The sequence below is a fragment of the Vicia villosa genome, linkage group LG6 (assembly GCF_029867415.1).
Source record: "Vicia villosa cultivar HV-30 ecotype Madison, WI linkage group LG6, Vvil1.0, whole genome shotgun sequence".
NCBI classification, from domain to species: Eukaryota; Viridiplantae; Streptophyta; class Magnoliopsida; order Fabales; family Fabaceae; genus Vicia; species Vicia villosa.
The window spans coordinates 79,238,058-79,261,092 of record NC_081185.1 but is presented as its reverse complement, the minus strand read 5'-3'; the positions used below and the strand labels follow the sequence as shown (position 1 = coordinate 79,261,092).

Genomic DNA, 23,035 nt, shown 5'->3' with positions numbered 1-23,035 from the left:
TATTGCAAAAGCTGCGTGAGATAAGGGAATCCTTTACCTCCTCTATTATTCGGTATAGTGGCGGATGTCCTTATCATGGCCAATCCTCATCCCTTCAAAGAGGAAAATTCAAATCTTTATGAGTCACTATGGAGGCTCTTCTTTCAACTCATGTCTTGTATGCAAATGATATCATGCTTATCCGTCAAGAGAACAAGAGATCACTTCAAATGGTTATGGAAATCTTTAAAGAGTATGGAGAGGTATCAACAAGAGATCACTTCAAATGGTTATGGAAATCTTTAAAGAGTATGGAGAGGTATCAGGGTAAATTATGAATAAGGACAAAAGTTAAGAAAATTTCTTTACTCACCTCCCTATGGGGTCACTCCCAGCGAAAAACCTAAACTACCCATGCTTCGGAGATGAATCTCTGAAGTTATATTTTTTTTTGAATTTTTGTTGACTTCGGAAATGCATCTCCGAAAACACCAATTTTTTGGTGTTTTCGGAGATGCATTTCCGAAGCAAAAAAAAATTCAAAATCCGTGCATATTTTTGGAAGTTCATTTCCGAAACTGTTGCTGCATATACAAATTTCCCTCCTTCACTATTTCATCATTTTTCTCCAAAACTTCTCAAAACCCTCTCTAAAACCCAATCAATCTCCATCAATTTTTCGCCCTAAAATCAAGTTTCAAACCGTTGATCACGTTAAAGGGAGCATAGAAAGCTACAATTTCAGGTAAACATCTCTCATTTCATCCCCTATTTCACTACATTGATTCAACAAATTTATGCTGAAAACTGATATGGTTCGGAAGTTCATTTCCGAAATATATTACCTAAAAAATTTCGGAAATGAACTTCCGAAATATGCCCTGGCAGTTTAATAAAAAAAAACAGTTTTGGCCAATTTTGCTAATTTATTCATTTGTTAGGTATGGTGCATCCGGACAACATTGTGCAAGACGATGGAGTATTAGTTCCGGAAATTGTCAACGTTAATAACGATCCGGTTATTGACGTTACTCCTATGATCAATGCGGTCGATGTTCGGCAACATTTTACAAATGATCGGAGCTTCGGTAGTCGCGAACAATTGATTGATTGGGTTCGGAAGGAAGCTAACAAACATGGATTTGGAATTGTTATTTTAAGGTCGGACAACGGAAATAGTAGGCGGAAAGCTTTCGTTGTTTTGAATTGCGAATGGGGTGGTAGTTATGTACAATCAAACCGGGTGCTAAAACACGAGGACACGAGATCGAGAAAGTGCGGGTGTCCATTTAAGTTGCGTGCCACTCGGAGGGTTGATGATTTGTGGCGGTTAACCGTAATTTGTGGAACGTATAATCATGCCTTGGATGTCAAGTTACACGGGCATCCAATGGCGTGTCGTTTGTCCCGCGAAGAGAGGAATGTGATATCGGACCTAACGATAGTCAAAGTGGCGCCTCGCAACATACTTGCCGATTTGAAGCGTAAGAAACCGGATAGCGTTTCAAATATCAAGCAAATTTACAATGAACGGCACAATCTCAAGGTTTTGAATATGGGCCCTCGGTCGGAAATGCAACAACTTTTGAAACTACTAGGCGATAACAATTATGTTTCAAGCTTCCGAACCTCCGAGGACAAAGTTACGGTGCGTGATATTTTTTGGACTCATCCCGAAAGTATCAAATTATTCAACACATTTCCAACCGTTCTTGTCATGGATTCGACGTACAAGACAAACAAGTATAGGCTTCCTCTTCTAGAGATCGTCGGTGTGACCTCGACGGACATGACTTATTCGGTGGGGTTTGCTTTTTTGGAGTGTGAAAAAGAAGACAACTTTACGTGGGCCTTGGGAATTTGCACGTCTTTGTTAGTTGATCAAGAGGTTATGCCAAACGTCATTGTCACCGATCGGGACAATGCTTTGATGAATGCGGTCGATACCGTCTTCCCGACATCTACCGCTTTACTTTGTCGGTATCACATAACTTGCAACGTGAGAAGCAAGTTGAAACCCGCGGTTGGGACAAAAGATAGGCCGGATGAAAACGGTAAAGTTGTCAAAGCCGGTGTTGTGGTTGATAGGATAATGTCGGCATGGAGGGGAATTTTGGATGCATACTCCGAAGAGGATTATACCAAGAAATTGGTACACTTTAGGTCTTTGTGTGGTTCCATTAAGACTTTTTGTCATTACGTCGAATCCACCATTCTTGACAAAGTTAGAGAAAAAGTCGTGTGCGCTTGGACAAATCGGGTTAGACATCTTGGTAGCACCACGACTAACCGAGTTGAATCCGCACATGCGGTCTTCAAGAGGTGGTTGGGTGATAGCAAGGGAGATTTGTGTCGCGGATGGGACACCGTGAACCAAATGCTTGAAAATCAACACAATGAAATTCAAACATCGTTCGGTCGGAGCAAGACGGTTATGGAACACCGGTATAAGGGCCAAATTTTATTCTCCCAATTGATTTACAACATATCTTGAACGGGTTTGAATTTTTTGTTTCATGAAGCTAAGCGGTCGGAGACCACGGGGACGGATAGTTCATTATGTGGGTGCACCATTAGAACTACATATGGCCTTCCGTGTGCTTGTATACTTGCAAAAAAGAAAAAATTGAATTCACCCATACGCATGGATGAGGTAGCCGACCATTGGAAGAAACTTCGTTTTGATGATTTTGACCCGCCGAAAGAAAATGACTCCAAAATCACCATCTCTGACGAGTTGGAAGTGATAATGGAGAAGTTTGCTAAAGCGGACGACACAACAAAAATGCACATAAAAGAACAATTGCGAAAGATCGCATTTCCGGAGACCACCGATTTGAAACCGCCATCTCAACCGGTTAAAACGAAAGGTGCACCGAAAAAGTCCAAAATTACACAAGATGACACGTCAACAAAACGATCTCCTTCCTATTTTGAACATGTGGATGCATCGTTCCCGGAAATTCATGAGACACCGAAGTCTAAGTGTAGTGGTAACAAAGGAGCCCGTATTTCGAAGCCACCTCGCACACCGCCGATCAAAAAATCACCAATTGTCTACATTGATGAGATGCCACTTTTTATGCACAAATATATCGATAACATCGTTGATGTTGGCGGCGACGGCAATTGTGGATATCGGGCCGTTGCGGGTTTGCTCGGTAAAGGGGAAAATAATCACACTTTAGTCCGACGGGAACTCATTGCGGAGTTGACTTCGTATCGGGACATCTACGGCCGACTATATGAAAATCAAGAAAAGTTTGCAAAAATTCATGATTCACTTGTTCCATCACTTACCGGTATCGCTCCGGTCTCGAAGTGGATGTCATTCCCCGATATGGGTCATCTAATAGCAAGTGCCTATGATATTGTATGCGTCGATTTGACGAGGTTTGGACTAAGTGAGACTTTCTTTCCACTTCATAGTCGACCGCCATTAGACTCGTCGGGCCGGATCATATGCATCGGGTATCTACGATCGCGGCACTTCGTCCAAGTGTTTTTGAAACCGGGGTGTCCTATATCGGCTACTTCTTGTCAATGGACCGCACATGGTTCAAATGAGGCGGAGACTTGGCCGAATCCTTTCGTTTCAAGAATGGCGGAGTTTGAAGAAATGATGAGCCAAGAGCGCGAGCAAAATAGAGAGCGGTCGAAGGACGTGCCTATTTTGGACTTAGGATCCACCGATATGTTCGGTGAATTTTAGTTCGTTCCGGATCGTTTTTGTTTGTAACGATCATTTTTTGTATGTATTGTTGTTTATCATGTAAAATCGGACCGATTCAATACATATATAATATAAGTATGTTTTATGTCATCTTTGTGTAATTTATGCCTATTTTGAATGCTTTTGGTATTTGTAACACAAAACAGAATGCAATGCACAAAATTTGAAATTTGCCTCTGTTTCTGCATAATTCGGAAATGAACTTCCGAAATATACATGTCTGGAGCCTATTTTCGGAAGTTCATTTCCGAAATGTCCCCTGATGCAGGATAAGATTTGTTGGGCCATCAATGCTCCAATAAGTCTATAAATACCACACACTCTTCTTCATCCTCTTCACACCACAAAACACAAATGACACAAACCTACCCCCATCTAGCATTCGTCTACTTTGAAACCGGCTACCCGATGCCGTTCCAATTTCGCTTCTCGCGCGACACGCCGTTTGCGGAGTTGATACCGTCGCTCAACACGCTTTTGCGCTATCCCGAGAATCGAAAGGTTGTCAAGCTCGAGTACCGCTCGCCATCGCTTAACGACGAGGGAGGCATTAAGTTCACACCTTTTGAGATCAAGAACGACGAAGATTTAGCGGTTTTGTGGACAACGTTCGACCGATTTTCTTCGAAAGGCCCGATCGAGTTGGACGCGAAACTTCAAAGATCGGCGGACGACGTAATCAAAATGTTGACTCATCCCCACCTACCCGTGTTCAACAATATGTAACTTTAATTTTCAGTAATATTATCGTTGTAATCTTCACCCGATTAAATAAAGCGAATCGTTTTTGTTTTCCATTTTTCTTCTGTCCAGAAATAAATTGTTCATTTCCGAATTTCTCCAAGGGGGGTGCGTTCGGAGATGAACTTCCGAAACACCACATTTTCTAAAAATGTAACTTTATTTCGGAGATGCATCTCCGAAATCAATATTTTATATTAAAAAAAACACGTTTTCGGAGATACATTTCTGAAAACACCTTTTTTTCAAAAAAAAGTACCTTTTCGGAAATGAACTTCCGAAACAAGGGGTAGTGTTGTAGATTCACCAGGGGTGAGCAAGAAAGTTAGGAGGTGGGTGAAGAAATTTTCAAAGTTAATTCTACGCCTATAAAAAAAAAAAGAAGTTAATTCTACTATCCCGCAATGACCTTATAAAGAGAAGGTAACATTAATATTCAAAGATAAACCAAAGCATATTAAATTCCCGAGTATATCTCACGAAATCACAACCAAACTAGCATCTTAGAAGAATTCTCTTTTATTTATTATGGGGAGAATATAGTTAATAAACTTTCAGATCTGCCAGGGATATTTTCACGGTGATTAGTTGTGGTTTTTCGTCATTGAAATACATAAATACAACTTTTATTTATTATGGGGAGAATATAGTTAATAAACTTTCAGATCTGCCAGGGATATTTTCACGGTGATTAGTTGTGGTTTTTCGTCATTGAAATACATAAATACAAGGTGAAGATATGAGCTTATTTTTCGGTTTTAGCGTGGTGTGCAGTAAATAAGGGTTGAGACACACCATATTTATATAAGTATTAGGTTACTTTTGACTTCAAATTTTTTATCATGTATCAGGTAAAATTTTAGAAATACATATCCGAATAAGTCCACGCATTTTATTAAAAAAAAGGTGAGTTTAAAGATACATATGTAAAAATTTCAATGAGATAAATTCATATATATATATATATATATATATATATATATATATATATATATATATATATATATATATATATATATATATATATATATATATATATATATATATATATATATATATATATAAAAGCTTAACTGCAATGTAAACTTTGTAAGCAAGTACATGTAATGTAAACGAAAAGCAAATCATAAAATTAATATGTATTAAAACAAAAACATTTTCAAATTTCCAGTGATGCGCCCCATTGAAGGTACAATGAGAAATTGTGAAGAAGATTAGGTTTATCAAGCCAGATATTCATGCTATAATGTCCATATAAAGTATCATATCAAGTCCTCAATATGGCCAGGCATCAACCGCTACTACCAAATAGTAATGGAGTTTACTAGATGGATTATCGACATTGGCGAGAGTATTAAACTATTTGAATGATGATTGGTAGGACAACTATTCAGATTATTAATATCCCCCCTTCAAGGAAGGAATAAGTTGCCTACTTTTTTTTCATTTTTTATAAGCAATAAGTTGCCTACCAAAGTGGGAGACCGGAATGACGGAGACACTTGAGTCATTCCCCAATTTGTCACTAATAACATCCATGCTATCGCCTTTACAATAACCCAAATTTAGATTCAAAGGTGGCATATTGTGGTCAAATTAGTTTGAACGTACTCGAGAAATGGTAAGTGATTGCGACAAAGTGGGTATGTCTATAATTTTGACTGCAAGTGCACAGTCTATCGCGTAGCTTTAAAGATTATCGAACCCAAAGGACTAAGAATCGACCTAATGTATTATTGTTACTACGTAAATCTAAGGCTAATATCTGATTAATAAGGATCAGACGGGAAATAGGGAATTAGAATTAAATTAAATCAAGAGGGAATTATGTAATAGTCGGACGTCGGGATCTAGTAAACTATCGACGCGAATCGTAATTTAAAATACTTTTCTGTAGAAATCATTTGCTTAAAAACCTTCCTCTCACACTCTCGTGTTTATTGATTGTGATCTCATTATTAAACCTAAGTGAGCGCATAATTTTTGAAAACAAATGAAGACTAATTAACCTTAAAGCGCTCTCACTGTATTTAAGGTTAATGCATAATTCCTACTCTCCAGTTAAAACCTCAAACTCTCTTTTTTATTGATCCTAACTTCTATCGTTTTTAACTCTCGTTACAAAACGCTTTAATTAAGTTTTAGAAATTATAACCAGATGAATAAATTTTCATTAATAAATTAGGTCGAAAGCATTACTAGATTCTCTCAGTTATATGACCTCACATACCGGTAATATATATTTAGCCGGACATTATTTTAATTGACGGAATAAAACAGATATAACAGGTAAATATTATTCCGGACATAAATTGACAATTTAACATAAACAATAAACAATAATCAATGCTGAAAATAAAACCTGAATTAAATTGCAGAACTGAAACTGTAATTTGGATGTACCAAATATGGAATCCGGAACGTAAACAAATTGCTGAAACAAAATCTATTCCTAAAACTAAAAACGAATTCTGAAGCTTGAAAAAGAAATTAAATTGCAATAGTATTTCCGGTGTGGAAATCTATTGCTGAAAAATGGTTCGGAAGAAGTAAACCGAGTTGGAAATTAAATTGCAGAGAAAGTAATTGACGGCAGTAGGGTAAAAGCTTCGTATTGTTCTTCAATTCTTGTTGAGTATTTATAGAGTAGCATTAGGTTCTTGAATCTTGAATTGTTTCGTCTTAGTGCTTGCTTTACGGAGGAAAAATAGGCGGAGAGAAAACAGGGTTGACGAACGCTCTCTTCTGGGTGTTAGTGTGTGACTCACGTCACACACTAAAATAACCAAGTGTGCCGACCGGAAGGAGGGAGGGGGTGACGGACGGCGTGGCCTAGTGGGTGCCACTCGTCACGTGCATCTCCTTTTTCATCTTGGGCTTTTGGTTCATGGGTCTTAGCTCTTCTTATTTGCGCCCCCCATCAATTAAGCATCTCTTTTAGTCATTTTCTCTTCATTTTGGCTTCTTTCTTTCATTATTTTCTTTGCAAGCCTTGATTTATTAAATACCTAAAACAAATACGAAATACCGGCATAATACGAAATAAAGTAATAAAATAGGAAAATAATACATGTAAATTAAGCTAAATATACGATACTTTTTCGTGTTATCAAACTCCCCTACACTTGAACTTTGCCTGCCCCTCAAGCAAACAATCAGAAAAAAAGGTTTTACATATGCATGACAATCATCTCTATCCGTACGCGGTTGCAGTGAAACTTTGCTAGAGATATAGAAGCTTAATATGAACACTAAAGATACAATGGTGACACTAGACAACTCCAACTTATGAAAACCAATTTGAATCATGCTATTATAGCTCATATAGATCCTTTCGCTAAATTTTACCTGTTTTTGTTCGAGCGCAATCACAGTAAGCCCTTTATCTTCACACGCACATAGTAAAGTAACCGGTTAGTGACTCTGATCCTTATTAACAGACTGGAGGTTCTTTGAACAGACTGGAATAATATGGAGTGAGAATGCAACTAATGTGTTTCTGCATTTATAGGAAAGTGACGAACGTCACTTAAATGAGTGGGATGGTCGGCATGGGGTCCCCTCTGACAGACGACATGTGTGTATGCATGCGTGAAGTAGAAAAAACAAGGCTCCTCTATGTGTTGCGTCACTTAAATTGGGTTAACAGTTCATTGTGTATTTATCATTCTGCAATTTATTTTTAAGTTTTTATAAGTGTACTTTAAGTTAGTAGATTTTATAACATATGTCTTGACATTGTGTGTTGTTAGGACATCTGTTGTGAGAGCAAAAATTTCAACGAGGTTTCTAAGGTAAAAAAAATCATGAAACCCTTAACTTCTGACACAATATTGAAAAAGTATATATTTTTTATATAATGTTGTGTGTCTAATAAGATCACAGTAGGGTATATTTATATTCTTGAGTTGTAAATAATAATTAATGCAATATGTTAGTTCCATGGTTTTGTGATTGACATAATTTTCCTAAAATATGGTGCTTAACTGATGTTGAACAAGATGTTGAAAAATCTTGACCAACTGTCATGATAGGTTTCGTTGTCATGAGTTTTGACAGATGTTCTGCCAGATGTTGTTACATGCTATACCAGAACATCCTGATAGTTCAGACTGGATTTTAATCCTTGAATATATGATTAAATATGAGATTCTAGAAGATTTAGACACTCATATAGGCGCAACCAATCAATGAGTTTTCAGAACAATTGTATATTTGATTTAGTTTCATAAAAAGGATCATTGAGACTTTTTTTAGGAAACTAAGATTTGGTTTGATTTGATTTGTTCCTATTTTGTGTAAAGATCTTGCAGTTGATTGAAAAAGGAAAAAAAGTAGATTTTATTCAGAAGTCCAAGTCCATACTACAAGAGTTTATAAATAAAGACTTGCTAAACCTAGTATAGCGAGCATTCATAAATAGAAGCTCTTAAGCAAAAGATTTGAGTACTGTTCTTGATTGGAGCTTTTAAGCAAGATCAAATATTGTTTATTTGAAAGTGTAATCATTCTATTTGGTTCCTCTGGTCACAAAGTGTGTGATTGTTTTTATCACAGAGGTGATTGGAAGTGAGATGGTGATTTCTAGGTAGAAGTTGCACGGGGTAGTGATTAGGAGAAAAATTATAAACTGAGATTGTTTAGGCTTTAAACTTATACTATTATAGTGGATTTTCTTCCAGGGTTGGTAGGGAGCACCATTGTTCGATTCTCCGCAACTGCGATCGAGAGAGACTTGAAACGAATTGATGCCATAACTGGCCCCAGAATCTGATAGGTGGTCAAGTGTATCGGGTACTGGTGGTGAAAAAAGAAACCAGAACTGACCTCCAAATCAGATAGGCGGTCCAATGGACCGAATACTGATGGTGGAAAAAACAAAGACCAAAACTGACCTGAATCAGATAGGCGGTCCAGTAGACCAATTACTGGTGGAAAAATTAAAGACCAAATACTTAAATGTACATTAATATTAAAAGTTAAAAATATAATATGGGAAATGCTAACGAGTGCTCCAGGGGCACTGATTAAGGATTTAAAAAAGTATGGTTAGTTTATTAAAGACTTGTATTCAATGTAATGAAAATGGAAATAATTGACTTTTCTAAGAAATAAAAGGTATGTTTTCTTAAAACTACTTGTATTTGTCATACCTGATCGGTCACCATTTCCAGTAAGTTTCCGCATCTTTTTCCGACCGAAATTCGCAATCTTGGTAATACTAAGTGGCATTGTCATATGTTTTTGAAGTAAGTTTCTTGTTTTTCGATTGTGTGATGTTGTTGCATGTTAGTGTGTTTTGAGTATTATTCAAGTGCCGTTTTATGCGTTGGTTGTTAGTTTGTGTGTGGCCAGGTTGATGCACGGGAAAGGTAGAGACTTATGGCGAGCACGAGCGGAGAAAGTAGCCAAAAGAGCCAAAGTTGAGGTCAACACGGGCACCCGTGTGCATGCACACGGGCCGTGTCAAAAGATGGCTGGAAAGATGTTTTTGGAAAGCAAAACAGAGGTTTCACACGGGTACCCGTGTTCCTACACACGGCCCGTTGTCGAGTCTGTGTTGAGTCGTAGGTCTATTTCCTTCCTATCCTGAAGATCGCACGAGATCCTCTCCCGTTGTCGAGTCAATGTTGAGTCGTAGGTCGCACGAGATCTATTTCCTTTCAGTCATTGCTTCATGAAACATTTCTTTCGAGAACCTTGTATTGGCACCTTTCGCTACGTTACTAGCTACCACCATTCAAATCCATTGCTCACTGTAAATATTCTCCACCAGAAAAAAAAAACAATTCTCTTTCCCCAGCAGATATCAAAACAAAAATAAGAATAACATTCACACCACCTTCTCTTCAGGACAAATTTCAGGTCTTTGGTATTTAATCTTCTTCTATCCCGAATGTTCGAAAGGCTAGCGCCAATCTCACCTTCGAGTATAAGACGATTAAATAGGGGCAGCTGTCATACCCCAAATTTGTCCTACCCTATTCATATGGCTTATGGTTCATGTACATACATTACTTAGGTCATAACTCACATTCATGCATTCATATCATTGTTACTATTCAAAGACTGACAAACTACAAAGAGGTTTTGATCAGAGAATAAGCGGACTGAGGTATAATCATGTGGGTCTGTGTTCATTGAAGCTCCTAGATTGGGGTGTCTCTTTGCTTTAAATCAGGGCATTGATTGAAGGGTGCAAGCTTGCGAATCCTCTGGTTCTTTAAATCAAGGTTTCTTTGACCAAAGTCAACCAGTTGACTTTCTGGTCAACATTTGATCAGGAATGGACTCTACGAGTGGGGAAAACTTCTCATACTGACCTTGTGGAGATGTTTGTTTGACTGGAATTGATTGGAAGAGATTTAATCGGGAATTTCATCAATAGTCGGAAAAATCGGAACAGTTGACTTTTGGGTCAAAATCGGGAAAATTATTCAAATATTGACTTTTGGTGGAAAATTAATCGAGAAAAGTCGAAGAATGGATAAAATCGGGAGTTCAGCAAAAAGTTGAAAAAAAACAGTAAAAAGGCAAAATTCCAACACTTAGAAAAATTTTGGGTGTTTTGAATCTTGTTGAGCAGTCCACTTCAGCACTGGATTACACGTGTCAAATGGCGTTTTCTGGAAAAATTTCCAACATCAAAGTTGTTCCTCTCATGGAGGGGAACAACTTTGTAGTTGGACACTCCTTCATTTGAAGCTTGTATGAAGAGTTAAAGTGTTGAGAAGTTGCTGGAAACTCATTTGAATCAAGTCACATTCTAGGTCACAAGTCAGGTCATGACCTGGCATTTTCACAAACACATGGCATGCCAAATCTCCATCCATTTTTAGAGCTCTACAGAAGTGCCATGAATGCAAACTTGGTATCATTCTCTTCTTTGCCATCTCCCCTACCCACTGAAATAAGAATTGGGTCAATTGAACAAATATTGAGTGAGATGCAAGCTTTCAAAGTTGTGCCCCAACACTGGTCAAATCCTGCAGGCAGCCAAGGCAGATTCTTAAGGCACACGCATGCATTTCAGCAAACACATGGTGTGCCAAATGTCAATGCATGTTTTTTCCTCCACAAGTTATCATCTTGAACAAGCTTGGTTCTAAACCATTCCTTGCCATGCCCTCTATCTATTGAGCCCAGTATCACCAATTTTGGACATGCGTGAGGCAAGTTGCAAGGCTACAAAGTCACTCCTCTACCTAATTGCATTTCTGCCAAGGCCAGGGCACAAGTTCAAGCCACACGCCCAAGCACTCAAATGTTTTGAACCAGCATGTTTGCAAGCCCCTAACTCCATGTACAAACCTCTTCTCAATGACTCTCAAACACCAATCTTGCTCTATCCCATGCCCTCTTTGCTATGATACCATTCTTGCAACATTTGATCATACATAGCTTGAGGTATAAGTGTCTAAAGTGAGGTGCATGAAGTATCACGGGCATAGGCGTACACATACATCGTTGCTGCAGCATAAACTTCACAAATCCATCACTTTCCTCTACCAGCCATGCAAATATTGTACACATCAAAAGCATGCATGAGATTTACTCCATATGGTATACTTGCTCACTAAGCATGTAAGACAGCAACATACAACACACACACACACCATAGAAGTCCCACATTGAGAAAATGAGAAAGTTGCTGCAAGCTACACATCCCAAGCCCCACACTCAAGAAAACCTCACCACTCACCTCACACTTGCCCTATATAAACAATCCCATATTCACTTGCACACTCACGATTCACAAACTCACACACCCTCTTCTCTCTTCCCATTATCTTCCTCTTTCCACCCTCTCTTCCCTCCACTTTGCTCGCCCCTCACCACCACCTCCGGCCACCCTAACCAACTACAACAACTAACTCCGGCCACCCTAACCAACTACAACAACTAACTCCGACCACCACTCTTTCAACTCAATCTTCACCTCCACCATGGCCACACCTCCATGGCTCCTTTAAGCTTCTCCGCCTCGATCTGTAATCGCCACCATTGTCATCACCTTACGCTTCAGATCCGGAGATCCGCCATCATCTTTTCGCTTTCAAGATTATTGTGGACCTCTGTTCTCGGAGATACTTCTCCCTCTCGCTCTGGCATCATCATCATCATCAACATCACCAAGAATTCGTGGTTGTGAAAGCTCTCCCTGAGGATCTTCTCTCACAGTCTAAACAGGTAAGTTATCTATCTCCTCGCAGCATCACAATAGGCATCGGTTTTTACTTCTACGTATCTTGAATATGGTCTGCTTCGTGCTAAACTGCTTGCTGCCTGCATGATTACGCGCATCGATTATTCCATGAACTGTTAAGAGTGTGTAGATTTGCATAGATCCTGTTTTGCTGAGTTAGAATCATGTTAGAATATTAGGAATGTTCTCGGTGTGAGGTTTAGAGAAAGATTCAGGGGGATCTGAAGTCGTATTCGTGTTCTACGCGAGAATTCGAGGGAGATGGTGGTAGTTCGGTTCAGTCTTAGATGCATGACGGTGGTTCTTGGCCATAGTTCCCTCGGAGAAGGCAACCGGAGACTACCTCCGGCGTTCGAGCTGGTTTTGCATGATTCTTTCAATTCGCTTGCGTGGCAACGTTTTATTGATTCTCGCATTCGTTTCTCTTTCCGTTTTTGTCTTGTTCATATGATTAGCGATGCCGTTGTTGCACTGTGATTGGTTCATTCCGTTTTTGGCTTGCTGTGACTTAAAAACCTGTTGACCAATTGATGCTTAATTCTTTGCATGCGTATGTCACGTTACATAATAATCCCAACTAATTGCACATGCTGAATAAAAAATGAGTAATGAAACAATGAATGTGATGGATCTGGGCCTTAGTTGCTTTCTGAACACACCCTTGCTTTGACTGATGCACCATGCGCCCATGTAACTGGGCCTATACGCAGACTGCTCCCCACACCCCCTGTTTTAAGCCCAATCCGCCTTAATTGATTTTTAGTTCATTGTTAAATCACTGCTGCACCCCCTTGCTTGTTTAATAAAAAAAACAAACAAATAAAAAATTGATTTTCATGTATTCTTTCTGAATTTTTCTTAAATAAAAATAACAAAAACGTTTTTTCTATCCAATTGGACTTTTTAGAATATTTTTCTCTTGTAATTGAAATTTTAATTGTGTGATTTCTTTGATTTGTGATTGGTGGATAAACCATATAAATAAATAGTTTTTCTTTGATAATTCAAAATTAGCTTCTCACATGAATAAATGTAATTGCTTGTGAATATTTTCGTGACTAGCTTAGAGTTTAATTTCCTTTTGTGAGTATTTTTCAATGCTTAATTGTTTTTTTTCTCCCCACTTTCTTTTAGGATGATCAATAACATAGATGTAGAAATTAGGACTAGTTCCCTTTTTGCATTCTTTTTCTTTTCAACATAAAACACTAATAAAAATACTTGAATAAATTCCCCATAAAAAATACAAAGAAAACACTTAAAACATTAATAAAAAAGTGAAAATCTTAAAAAGGGAATGGAAGCTTGAACATCCCTTGCTTTAGGGAATGTTCGAGTGCTTGGATCTCCCTTGCTTTAGGGTCCCATTCAGGCGTAAGTTCCCAACTTCTAAAAAACACAAACCATAGAGTAACTCGAGTTTCCCTTGCTTTAGGGATTTCCTCGAAACGCTCAAACTCTTTCTCTTCTCTCTCCTTTCTTAAGGGCATCGTTATCTCCGCTCCATTGCATCCTAGGCTGTCCCCTTATGCAAGAGCGCGAGCGTTAACTCCGCCCAACTAAAAAACACAAAAACAAACAGAAAATCTTGAGCCGAACTACGGCGCTCTGATTCCTGAAAAGGATACGTAGGCATCGAGTCGCGGGGCTTGAACGAGCACATTTGTAAATAATTCCTTATTTTCCCCGTATTTCTTTTTGCATGCATTCGCATATAGACATAGACATAGTACACACCCTTTAGATAGAAACAAACATAGGTGGATACCATCGAGTACGATGGGCGCGAGGGGTGCTAATACCTTCCCCTTGCGTAACCGACTCCCGTACCTTGATTCTCTGGTCGCAAGACCCTGTTCCTTCCTTTGTTAGGTTTTCTGATATTCCTTTCCCTTATGGGATAAATATATTGGTGGCGACTCTGTTCATTTTTTCGCGAGCGTGCGACAGCTGGCGACTCTGCTGGGGATGTTGCTAGACCTATTGCGGGTCCATTCTTAGCGAGTCGATCCTAGCCTGCGTTTGTTTGTTTATTTACTGGGTGTTTACTTGTTTTATGTCTATACCTTGTATATATGTTTGCATGTTTATTTTCTGCTTGCATATCATGTTTATTTCTGCTTGCACATCATGCATATGGATTATATTTTGTGTTCCTTGGGGTCTTCTGTTCTGTTTTGCCGGTGGGGGGTTTGTGTGAGGTAAAAGGCCCACTACCCAGGCCAGTGACACATAGGATTAGCGTGGATGCTCATGTTGACTCCCGTGGCCCTTGCTACGATCGAGTTCAACATGGGGTACCACAACTGGGCGAGGTTGTTTCATGGAACACTGTGTCTGGCACCCTTGCTGCCTCAAACACTTTGTACCCCATGGGAACTGTAGACCCTAGTGACCATTAGGGACCACCTGTCCGTGTCTAGAATTCATACCCGTGAGTTTGGGATGGGACAGGATACTAGCCTTCATCATACCCTGATTTCCATTTTTCAATCTGAAGCCGGAATTTTGAACCTGCTACACTCAGTGTTACCCAGTTATTCAGAGTTGCGAGGGACATTCAGTCTCTCACTACATCACACACATGACACATGACACATCATGCTATTGCATCCACCTCACTTCATTCGTGGAGAATCCTAAAGTCTATTTCCAAAAAAGATGTATATACTCTTTTGCAAAAAAAAAAGAAAAAGAAAAAGAAAAGAAAAAGAAAAGAAATAATGAAAAGACTTTAGGATTCTCCCAATGAAATGCATTCCGCCATATCATTTAACATGCATGTTCATTTATTTTCAGGAATTTTTGGCTTTGTCTCCGACCAACACATGGCCACACCAATGAAGACTGTTAGACGCAACCCCTCTTATTCTTTCCTGAATCCGAATCTGGATTCCCTTGGGTGTTTAGCAAAGAAGATTACGCCAGATGAGTCAACCAATTTCCGATAAAAATATGGGTACATTCTGAGTCTTCTCAAGATGCCGTTCACCAAGTACGAGCAAGAGGGAGTTCATACTTTGCTTCAGTTCTATAATACTTCCCTTCGCTGCTTCACGTTCACCGACTACCTCTTGGTCCCAACATTGGAAGAGTATTCCCTATTTCTTGGCGTTCCTATAAAGAAGGAAGTACCATACCATGGCGCCATGAAGGCCCCTGATTCCATTGAAATTGTTAAGGCTCTTTATTTGAGCAAATCGGTCGTGGAAGCAAATCTCACTAAGAAGGGAGGGGGTTTTGGTTTTTGCATGGAGTTTCTGGTCAAAAGGGGTTGTGAGGCTGCCGAAGAAAAGGAATGGGACACATTTAGGGCTATCTTGGCTCTAAGTATATATGGCATCGTGTTGTTCTCAGACGTTCCTAACTTTGTTGACATGAATGCAATTCATATATTCATCTTGCAGAATCCCGTTCCTACACTTTTGGGGGATGTTTATCACTCCATTCATCACAAGAATGGTCAGAAGGGAGGTAAGGGAGGTCTGGTTAGATTCTGTGCTCCGTTGTTATACCAATGGTTCAGGTCACATCTGCCTGAGCGCGGCGCTTTCGTTGATAGTAGGCACACATCTAAGTGGGCTGAGAGGATTATGGGGCTGAGGGCTAAAGATATTGTCTGGTATAATAAAGCTTTAGAAGACATGGAAGTTGTTATGAGTTGCGGAAAGTTCAAGAACGTACCTCTTATGGGCCTTAGAGGTGGAATCAACTATAATCCCGTCCTGGCTAGGAGAACGTTTAGATACGCTTTTGTAAGTCCTCCCGAACAAACAGAGATTGCTGAGAATATTTTTTATCATTCAGCCACTGACAGTGGGCAGATGGCAGAAGCTGTACAAGCCTGGAAGAGTATTTGTTGGAGAGATAAGAAACATTTTGGTCAGCGAGACTGTGCTACTTATGAGGATTATACTAAGTGGGTCGAGTCTGTGGTTGCTGTTCAAGGGATGCCTTTCCCTCCTAAGGACCCTTTGTACCCTCCTGCTGGTAAACAACCCAACATTGTCTCCATGCCTCGTTATAATCAAACTGTTGAGCAGAATCGGAAATTGACTGAACAAATGGAAACAATGCAAGTTAAGATGAATACTGATAGGCAAGAGAAGCTTTCTGCTCTTCATAAGTTAAAAATGAGAGAAATAGAGCTTGAAGAATTGTATGCTAGAGGAAGTACTTCTCAGAAAAGGCCAAGGGTGACTATAGACCCTAAATTTACTGAAACTCGAGAGAAGAAGCTGAAAGAACATTACGAGGCTCAGTTGGCAGATTTGACTAAAAGACTCCAGATTCAGACTGAAAATGCCAATTCAGAGAAATCTCGTCGCAAGAAAGCAGACAAACTCTTGTTGGATCGCCAGAATACCATAGAGAAGTGTTATGAAGAGATCCGAAAGCTGAAGGGCCAGATAAGAGAAAAAGACCAGAGTAATGCCCAAGTTCAAGAGGAAGCTAGGTATTGGGAGGTGAAGAATCGCCACATGGAAACAATGCATTTCAGAAAAGACCTGCTGATTCAAGAGATCATTAAGAGGCCCACCCGTGTTGAGACCAAGAAGCTCTTTGAAGAAATGAAGACTTGGAGTGATAAGAACATCGGAGAGAGCCCCCTCCGTCATGTGAATATGGAAGACCCTGCTTAATGCTGATTTTGTTGTGGAATCACCACCAGACCTGTTGGATGGGATTCCTGATTTTATTTCTGTATTGTTGGCTCATGGGAGCAGAATATTTTGTATTTCAAGAACTTGGTTGCAGAATTAATCAATTATGTTGGCTTATTTTGGTTGTGCTTATCTTGTTTATGATCCACTATCTTCTCCGTTATCTTGTGTTGTTGGTTTGAGACAAAGCTAAAAAGGCTTGAAAATAATAAAACATGCACACATGCACCCATGCACTCATATCATATTGCATTTACAGGTTTTTATCAGATTCTAATTGGGGTCCCTTCCAACACAGATCTCTTTCCCGACGACGAAGCTGACTTTCTTACATCCTTACCGCACCAGAAACAACGAGAAGAGAATCATGGACCAATTTGAACAGAATCAAGCTGCCCTCCGTAGGGATATGGATGTTATGGGAGAAAGAATGACTCAACTTATGGAGACTCTCCATGTCGTTGTCCAAGGACAGGAAGAGCTCAGAAAGAGCGTTGCTGGGCTGATCAAAGATACTCCTACCAATTCTGCTGACGGAGGGGTGAAAACTAAGGAGACTCCTATCAATGAGACACTTAAAGTAGTGGACGACCACCATGAGGTTATTGATCTTGAACATGATCTTACTGCTGAGTTGACTGAGACTGCTAAGATGTACCAAGCTCTTGAAGAACGTCTTAAGGCTGTTGAGGTTGCTAAAACTTCGAGTTTCGACACCGCTGCTATGTGCTTGGTACCTGGGATTGTTATTCCCCCGAAGTTCAAGGTGCCAGATTTTGATAAGTACAAGGGAGTCACCTGCCCAGAGACTCACATTCGTTCCTACTGCCGTAAGATGGCCGCTCACGCTGAGAATGAGCCTCTGCTTATGCATTTCTTCCAGGACAGTCTCACCGGAGCCCCGTTAGAGTGGTATATGAAACTTGAGAGGTCTAATGTCAGTACTTGGGGAGAACTTGTTGATGCCTTCTTAAAACAATACCACTACAATACTGCTATGGCTCCTAGCCGTGCACAGCTGCAAAATATGTCACAGAAATCAGAAGAGTCCTTTAAGGAATACGCCCAGAGGTGGCGTGAGCTTGCTGCTCGAGTCCAACCTCCTTTATTGGACCGAGAGTTGATTGATCTGTTTATGGGAACTCTGAAAGGGCCGTATCTTCAGCACATGGTTAGTAATACCTCTCCTTCCTTTTCGGATGTGGTCATCATTGGTGAGAGGGTTGAGAACTGTGTCAAAGCTGGTACCATTCAAGGTGTTACTAATCCTAGCACCTCAAGTGGTAATGGTAAGAAGCCGTATTCTGGGTTTGTGAAGAAGAAGGAAGGTGAGACTAGCACCGCTTCCGTTGACCAAGGCCGGGCTCCTGCATATTCTGCTGTTCCACCTCCTTATTATCCGATGCCTTATGCGATTCCTGGTCCATATGTCCCTCAAGCATATGCTGCTGCTCTCCCACAACCATGGATGGCACCACAACAGCCTTTCGTACCACAACAACAAGCTGCTGCTCCCCAGAATCGTCAACAGAACCCTAGGCCTCAAGGTCAAAGGGGCCCACAAAGAACAAGATTCCAAGATAGGCGTATTGATCCGGTTCCGATGTCATATGCCCAACTTCTCCCTCAGTTGCTTGCTGGTCAATTGGTACAACTCCGTGAACTTGGACCTCCACCTAGTCCTCTCCCTCCTGGTTATGATGTTAATGCTCGATGTGAATTTCATTCAGGGGCCCCGGGCCATACTATTGAAAAGTGTAGAGCATTCAAGTTGAAAGTTCAGGATCTTCTTGATGACAAGCTTATCTCATTCGCTCCCACTGGTCCCAACGTGCAGAATAACCCTATGCCTCCGCATGCTGGTGCGACCAATGCTATTGAGTTATGTGATGATCAGATCCTGGTAAATGATGTTAATGAGGTTAAGATGCCGCTAGCAGTTGTCAGAGAACATCTTATGCAACAAAAGGTTTTGTGTGAGCTACATGACTACTGTTTGCAATGTTCTTCTAATTCGGAGGAATGTGCTAGATTAAGAGAGGAAATCCAAAAGCTGATGGATGAAGGCGTTCTTAGAGTGGAAAGGGTTGTTTCTAACGAAAATGTGGCTACTCTAGTACTATCCTGCCGAGGTGTCAAAGAATCAAAGTACCTCTCTGGTCATTCGTGCTCCGAGTACTCCCTTGGTCATTCAGGCTCCGAGAACTCCATTGGTCATTCAGGTTCCAGATGCCCCTCTGACTTCTTCAACCTCATCTCTCGTTCCTTCTCCTGTGAGTAATTCCAAGGCTGTTCCTTGGAGTTATAATGCTGTGTATATTCGAGGGAAGAAGTATGACTGTCCTCCAGTGGGTAATTCGAGCGTCACCAATATTGCTGGCACTAGTGGCATTACCCGTAGTGGTCGGATCTTTGCTGCTCCTCCTCCGCCTCCTAAAGAGATCAATAAGGACGCTAATTGATCGGTCACCATTTCTAGTAAGTTTCCGCATCTTTTTCCGACCGAAATTCGCAATCTTGGTAATACTAAGTGGCATTGTCATATGTTTTTCAAGTAAGTTTCTTGTTTTTCAATTGTGTGATGTTGTTGCATGCTAGTGTGTTTTGAGTATTATTCAAGTGCCGTTTTATGCGTTGGTTGTTAGTTTGTGTGTGGCCAGGTTGATGCACGGGAGAGGTAGAAACTTATGGCGAGCACGAGCGGAGAAAGAAGCCAAAAGAGCCAAAGTTGAGGTCAACACGGGCACCCGTGTGCATGCACACGGCCCGTGTCAAAAAGTGGATGGAAAAGCCATCTTGAAGGCTAGGCAGAGGTTTCACACGGGCACCCGTGTTCCTGCACACGGTCCGTGTGAAAAGATGAGCAGAAAGTGAATTTTTGACAAAGGAGCAGTTGACCAACACGGGCACCCGTGTTCCTGCACACGGCCCGTGTTGGCAGGCGCGGGCAGATCTCCAACTTTTGAGATTTTGAAAGCCTTGAACTCATTAAGGGTATTTCGGACCTTTCGGATACTGGGGATGTGAGCCAACACTACTAAAACCTAACGGGAAGAAGGATTGAGGCATCTTGGATCATTGAGCATAGAGAATTACAGAGAAAGAACAGTCAAGGGTTTTGGAAGAGATCTTCAAGAGCACTCGCGATTGGAGATCATATCGACCGATAATTTCTTGTAATGACTTCATTTACTCTTGTTATTTTCTTAAACACTATGAGTAGCTAAACTATTTTATGCTAGGGTGATGTCCCTAAATCTTTTCATGTAATGACTTGTTAAAACCGTTGTGATGAATTTGATGTTTTTATAATTTGAGTTTATGATTCAAAGATTTTCATGCTTCATCATATTGGAAAATATTTTGTTGATCTATGATTAGGGTTAGGCGTGACACACCACTCTAATGCGTTTTGAATCAAAACATTACCGGTAAATCGCTTAGGAATAAGGATTTCACCATAGTGATCATTCATTCTAGATTACGATGCATAATGCCTTAATACTAAAATCAATTATTGAGGAATTGAAATTGACTTTTAAGTATTAATAAGTTCTCCACTAAGGAATTAGGGAAAACTATTTTATGGAATTGATACTCAATTGTAGTCACATCTTTTCATGAACAACGGTGTTCTCAAGGAGTTACATAAGATTTATACATCAACCTTAGCATGCCTTCTCATTTGTGTACCAAATCATCATTTACTTATCGTTTTTAATTATAAACAGTTAGTAGTTTTATCAAGCAAATCAAAAACCAACCATAGCTTTTTGTTCAATTGAAAATTTAGTCCTGGTTTATATTTTATCCGCAGTCCTTGTGATCGATACTTGGATTCTACTCCATTTTAATAACTACATCGGTAACAAAAGTAGTACACTTGCTATTTTCCGATCAAGTTTTTGGCGCCGTTGCCGGGGACTGCCAAACTATAAGCCGAACTTTAAGTCAATTGAAATTTTGTTGCTCTGCGACCAAAATTTTATTTTTATCCGTTATTTTAATTTCATTGCAGTTTTGTATCTGTTCTAACTGTTGTCTAACTGTTTATGCGAGGTCAGACCTCAGCTAAATTTTCCTTTGACACAGAACCAGAAAGAGCTCTGCACGAGAGACGCCGCAAGGCAAGAATTGAAAGACTGGCAGCACCAAGTGCAAGTCTTAGTGTTCCACATCAGGAAAGCGACGACGAAGTGTCTGTGCATTCGGAGCACAGCGACTCTGACTTTGACAGGGAGGTAGATCAGGAACCAGTTAACATGGATGGAAATCAACCTCCTGCGGAGAGATTGTTAGGGGACTATGGAGGGGCAAATGCTCATCCCAACCGGATGACTATTGTTAATCAACCAGTGAATGTGGCACATTTCCAGCTACATCCATCCACCATTCGCCAGTTGGAGGGCAAGCCTTTCTCCGGAAGAATAAACGAGGATGCAAATAAGCATCTTCAGAGATTCCTCACTACTACAACTTCGTTGAAGATTGAAGGTCATTCAGAGGAGGCCAAGAGACTTGTGATGTTCCCATTTACACTTACTGATGATGCAGAAGAGTGGTTTTACTCACTTCCGGCTGCAAGTATCACGACATGGCAAGAGATGGAAACAGCATTCCTCAATGAATATTTTCCTGCTTCGGTGTTTATCCGAAAAAGATACGATATTGTCAATTTCAAACAAAAAGAGGGGGAATCATTGGGGGATGCATACAGGAGGTTCAAAAGATGTATGACTGCATGTCCTACTCATAACATGGACGCTACCGAACAAATGCAGAATTTCGTGAATGGTTTACGACTGAAGACAAAGCAGCTTATTGATACTGCTGCTGGTGGTTCAACCAATTTTTCTACAGCTACTGTTATCAAAAGAATTATAGAGGCAATCGCTGCTAATGAGCATCTCGAGTTGTATGATCGAACAGTGAGCCAACCGGAGGGTAAGATTGATTTGAAGCTGCCAGAGCAGGTTGTTAAGATGGAGGATCAGATTGCTGCAGAGGTAGAGAGAAGGTTAAAAAAGATGAATATTGGAACTCAGACAGTGGCACAGGTGGAACCAGTTAAAGCGGTTCTTTGTGAAATATGTGGTGGACCGCACTTTGCTATGCATTGTGTGGCAACACAAGAACAGGTGGAACAGATTCATATGTTAAGGCAAAACAATCCTTATGCCAATACATATAATCCAGGATGGAAAAATCATCCTAACTTTGCATGGAAGGATCAACAAGGAAACTTTCAGAAGCAAGGATCAACTCAGTTCCAAGTTCCAGCTCAGACACAACAGTACAGACCTCCACAACAACAAACTCCATATCAACAACAATTCCAGCACCATCTGCAACAGTTCCAAACTCAAGGTCAACAACAGGTACCAAAGAAAGCAGATTGGGAAATTGCTTTTGAAAAGATGGCCGCTCACAATTCTCAATTCCAAGAGGAAACAAGGAGCACTCTTAGGAACACAGGAGCTTCAATCCAAAATCTGGAGATTCAAATGAGTCAGATAGCACAACAACTCGCCAATGCTCAACCACAAGGTGCCTTACCAAGTGCAACTGTTACAAACCCAAGGGAGCATCAGAATGTGAATGTCATCTCAACAAGAAGTCTGAGGAGATTAAAACCAGAAGAAAAAAATGAAATTGAGTATGATGATATCATCGAAGTAGATCTTGAAGTGCGTGAAAATAAGAAAGTGCCAG

General features: G+C 40.2%; 1 protein-coding gene across 1 annotated transcript; it reads left to right on the top strand.

Annotated features, from left to right (window-relative positions):
• The first annotated feature begins 15,640 nt into the window (after positions 1-15,640).
• On the top strand, positions 15,641-17,302 carry LOC131613961 (uncharacterized). The gene is made up of 2 exons (XM_058885600.1): positions 15,641-16,649; positions 16,806-17,302. The coding sequence occupies exons 1-2, from the start codon at positions 15,641-15,643 to the stop codon at positions 17,300-17,302; spliced, it is 1,506 nt and encodes a 501-aa protein (XP_058741583.1).
• The last annotated feature ends 5,733 nt before the right edge of the window (positions 17,303-23,035 follow it).

What these genes read in the sequence shown, in the direction of transcription:
- LOC131613961 (XM_058885600.1), top strand. Translation starts at nt 15,641, where the DNA reads ATGCCGTTCACCAAGTACGAGCAAGAGGGAGTTCATACTTTGCTTCAG. An exon ending in CCCTTTGTACCCTCCTGCTG is followed by an intron (nt 16,650 to 16,805) that starts GTAAACAACCCA and finishes TGAGAGAAATAG; the next exon opens with AGCTTGAAGAATTGTATGCT.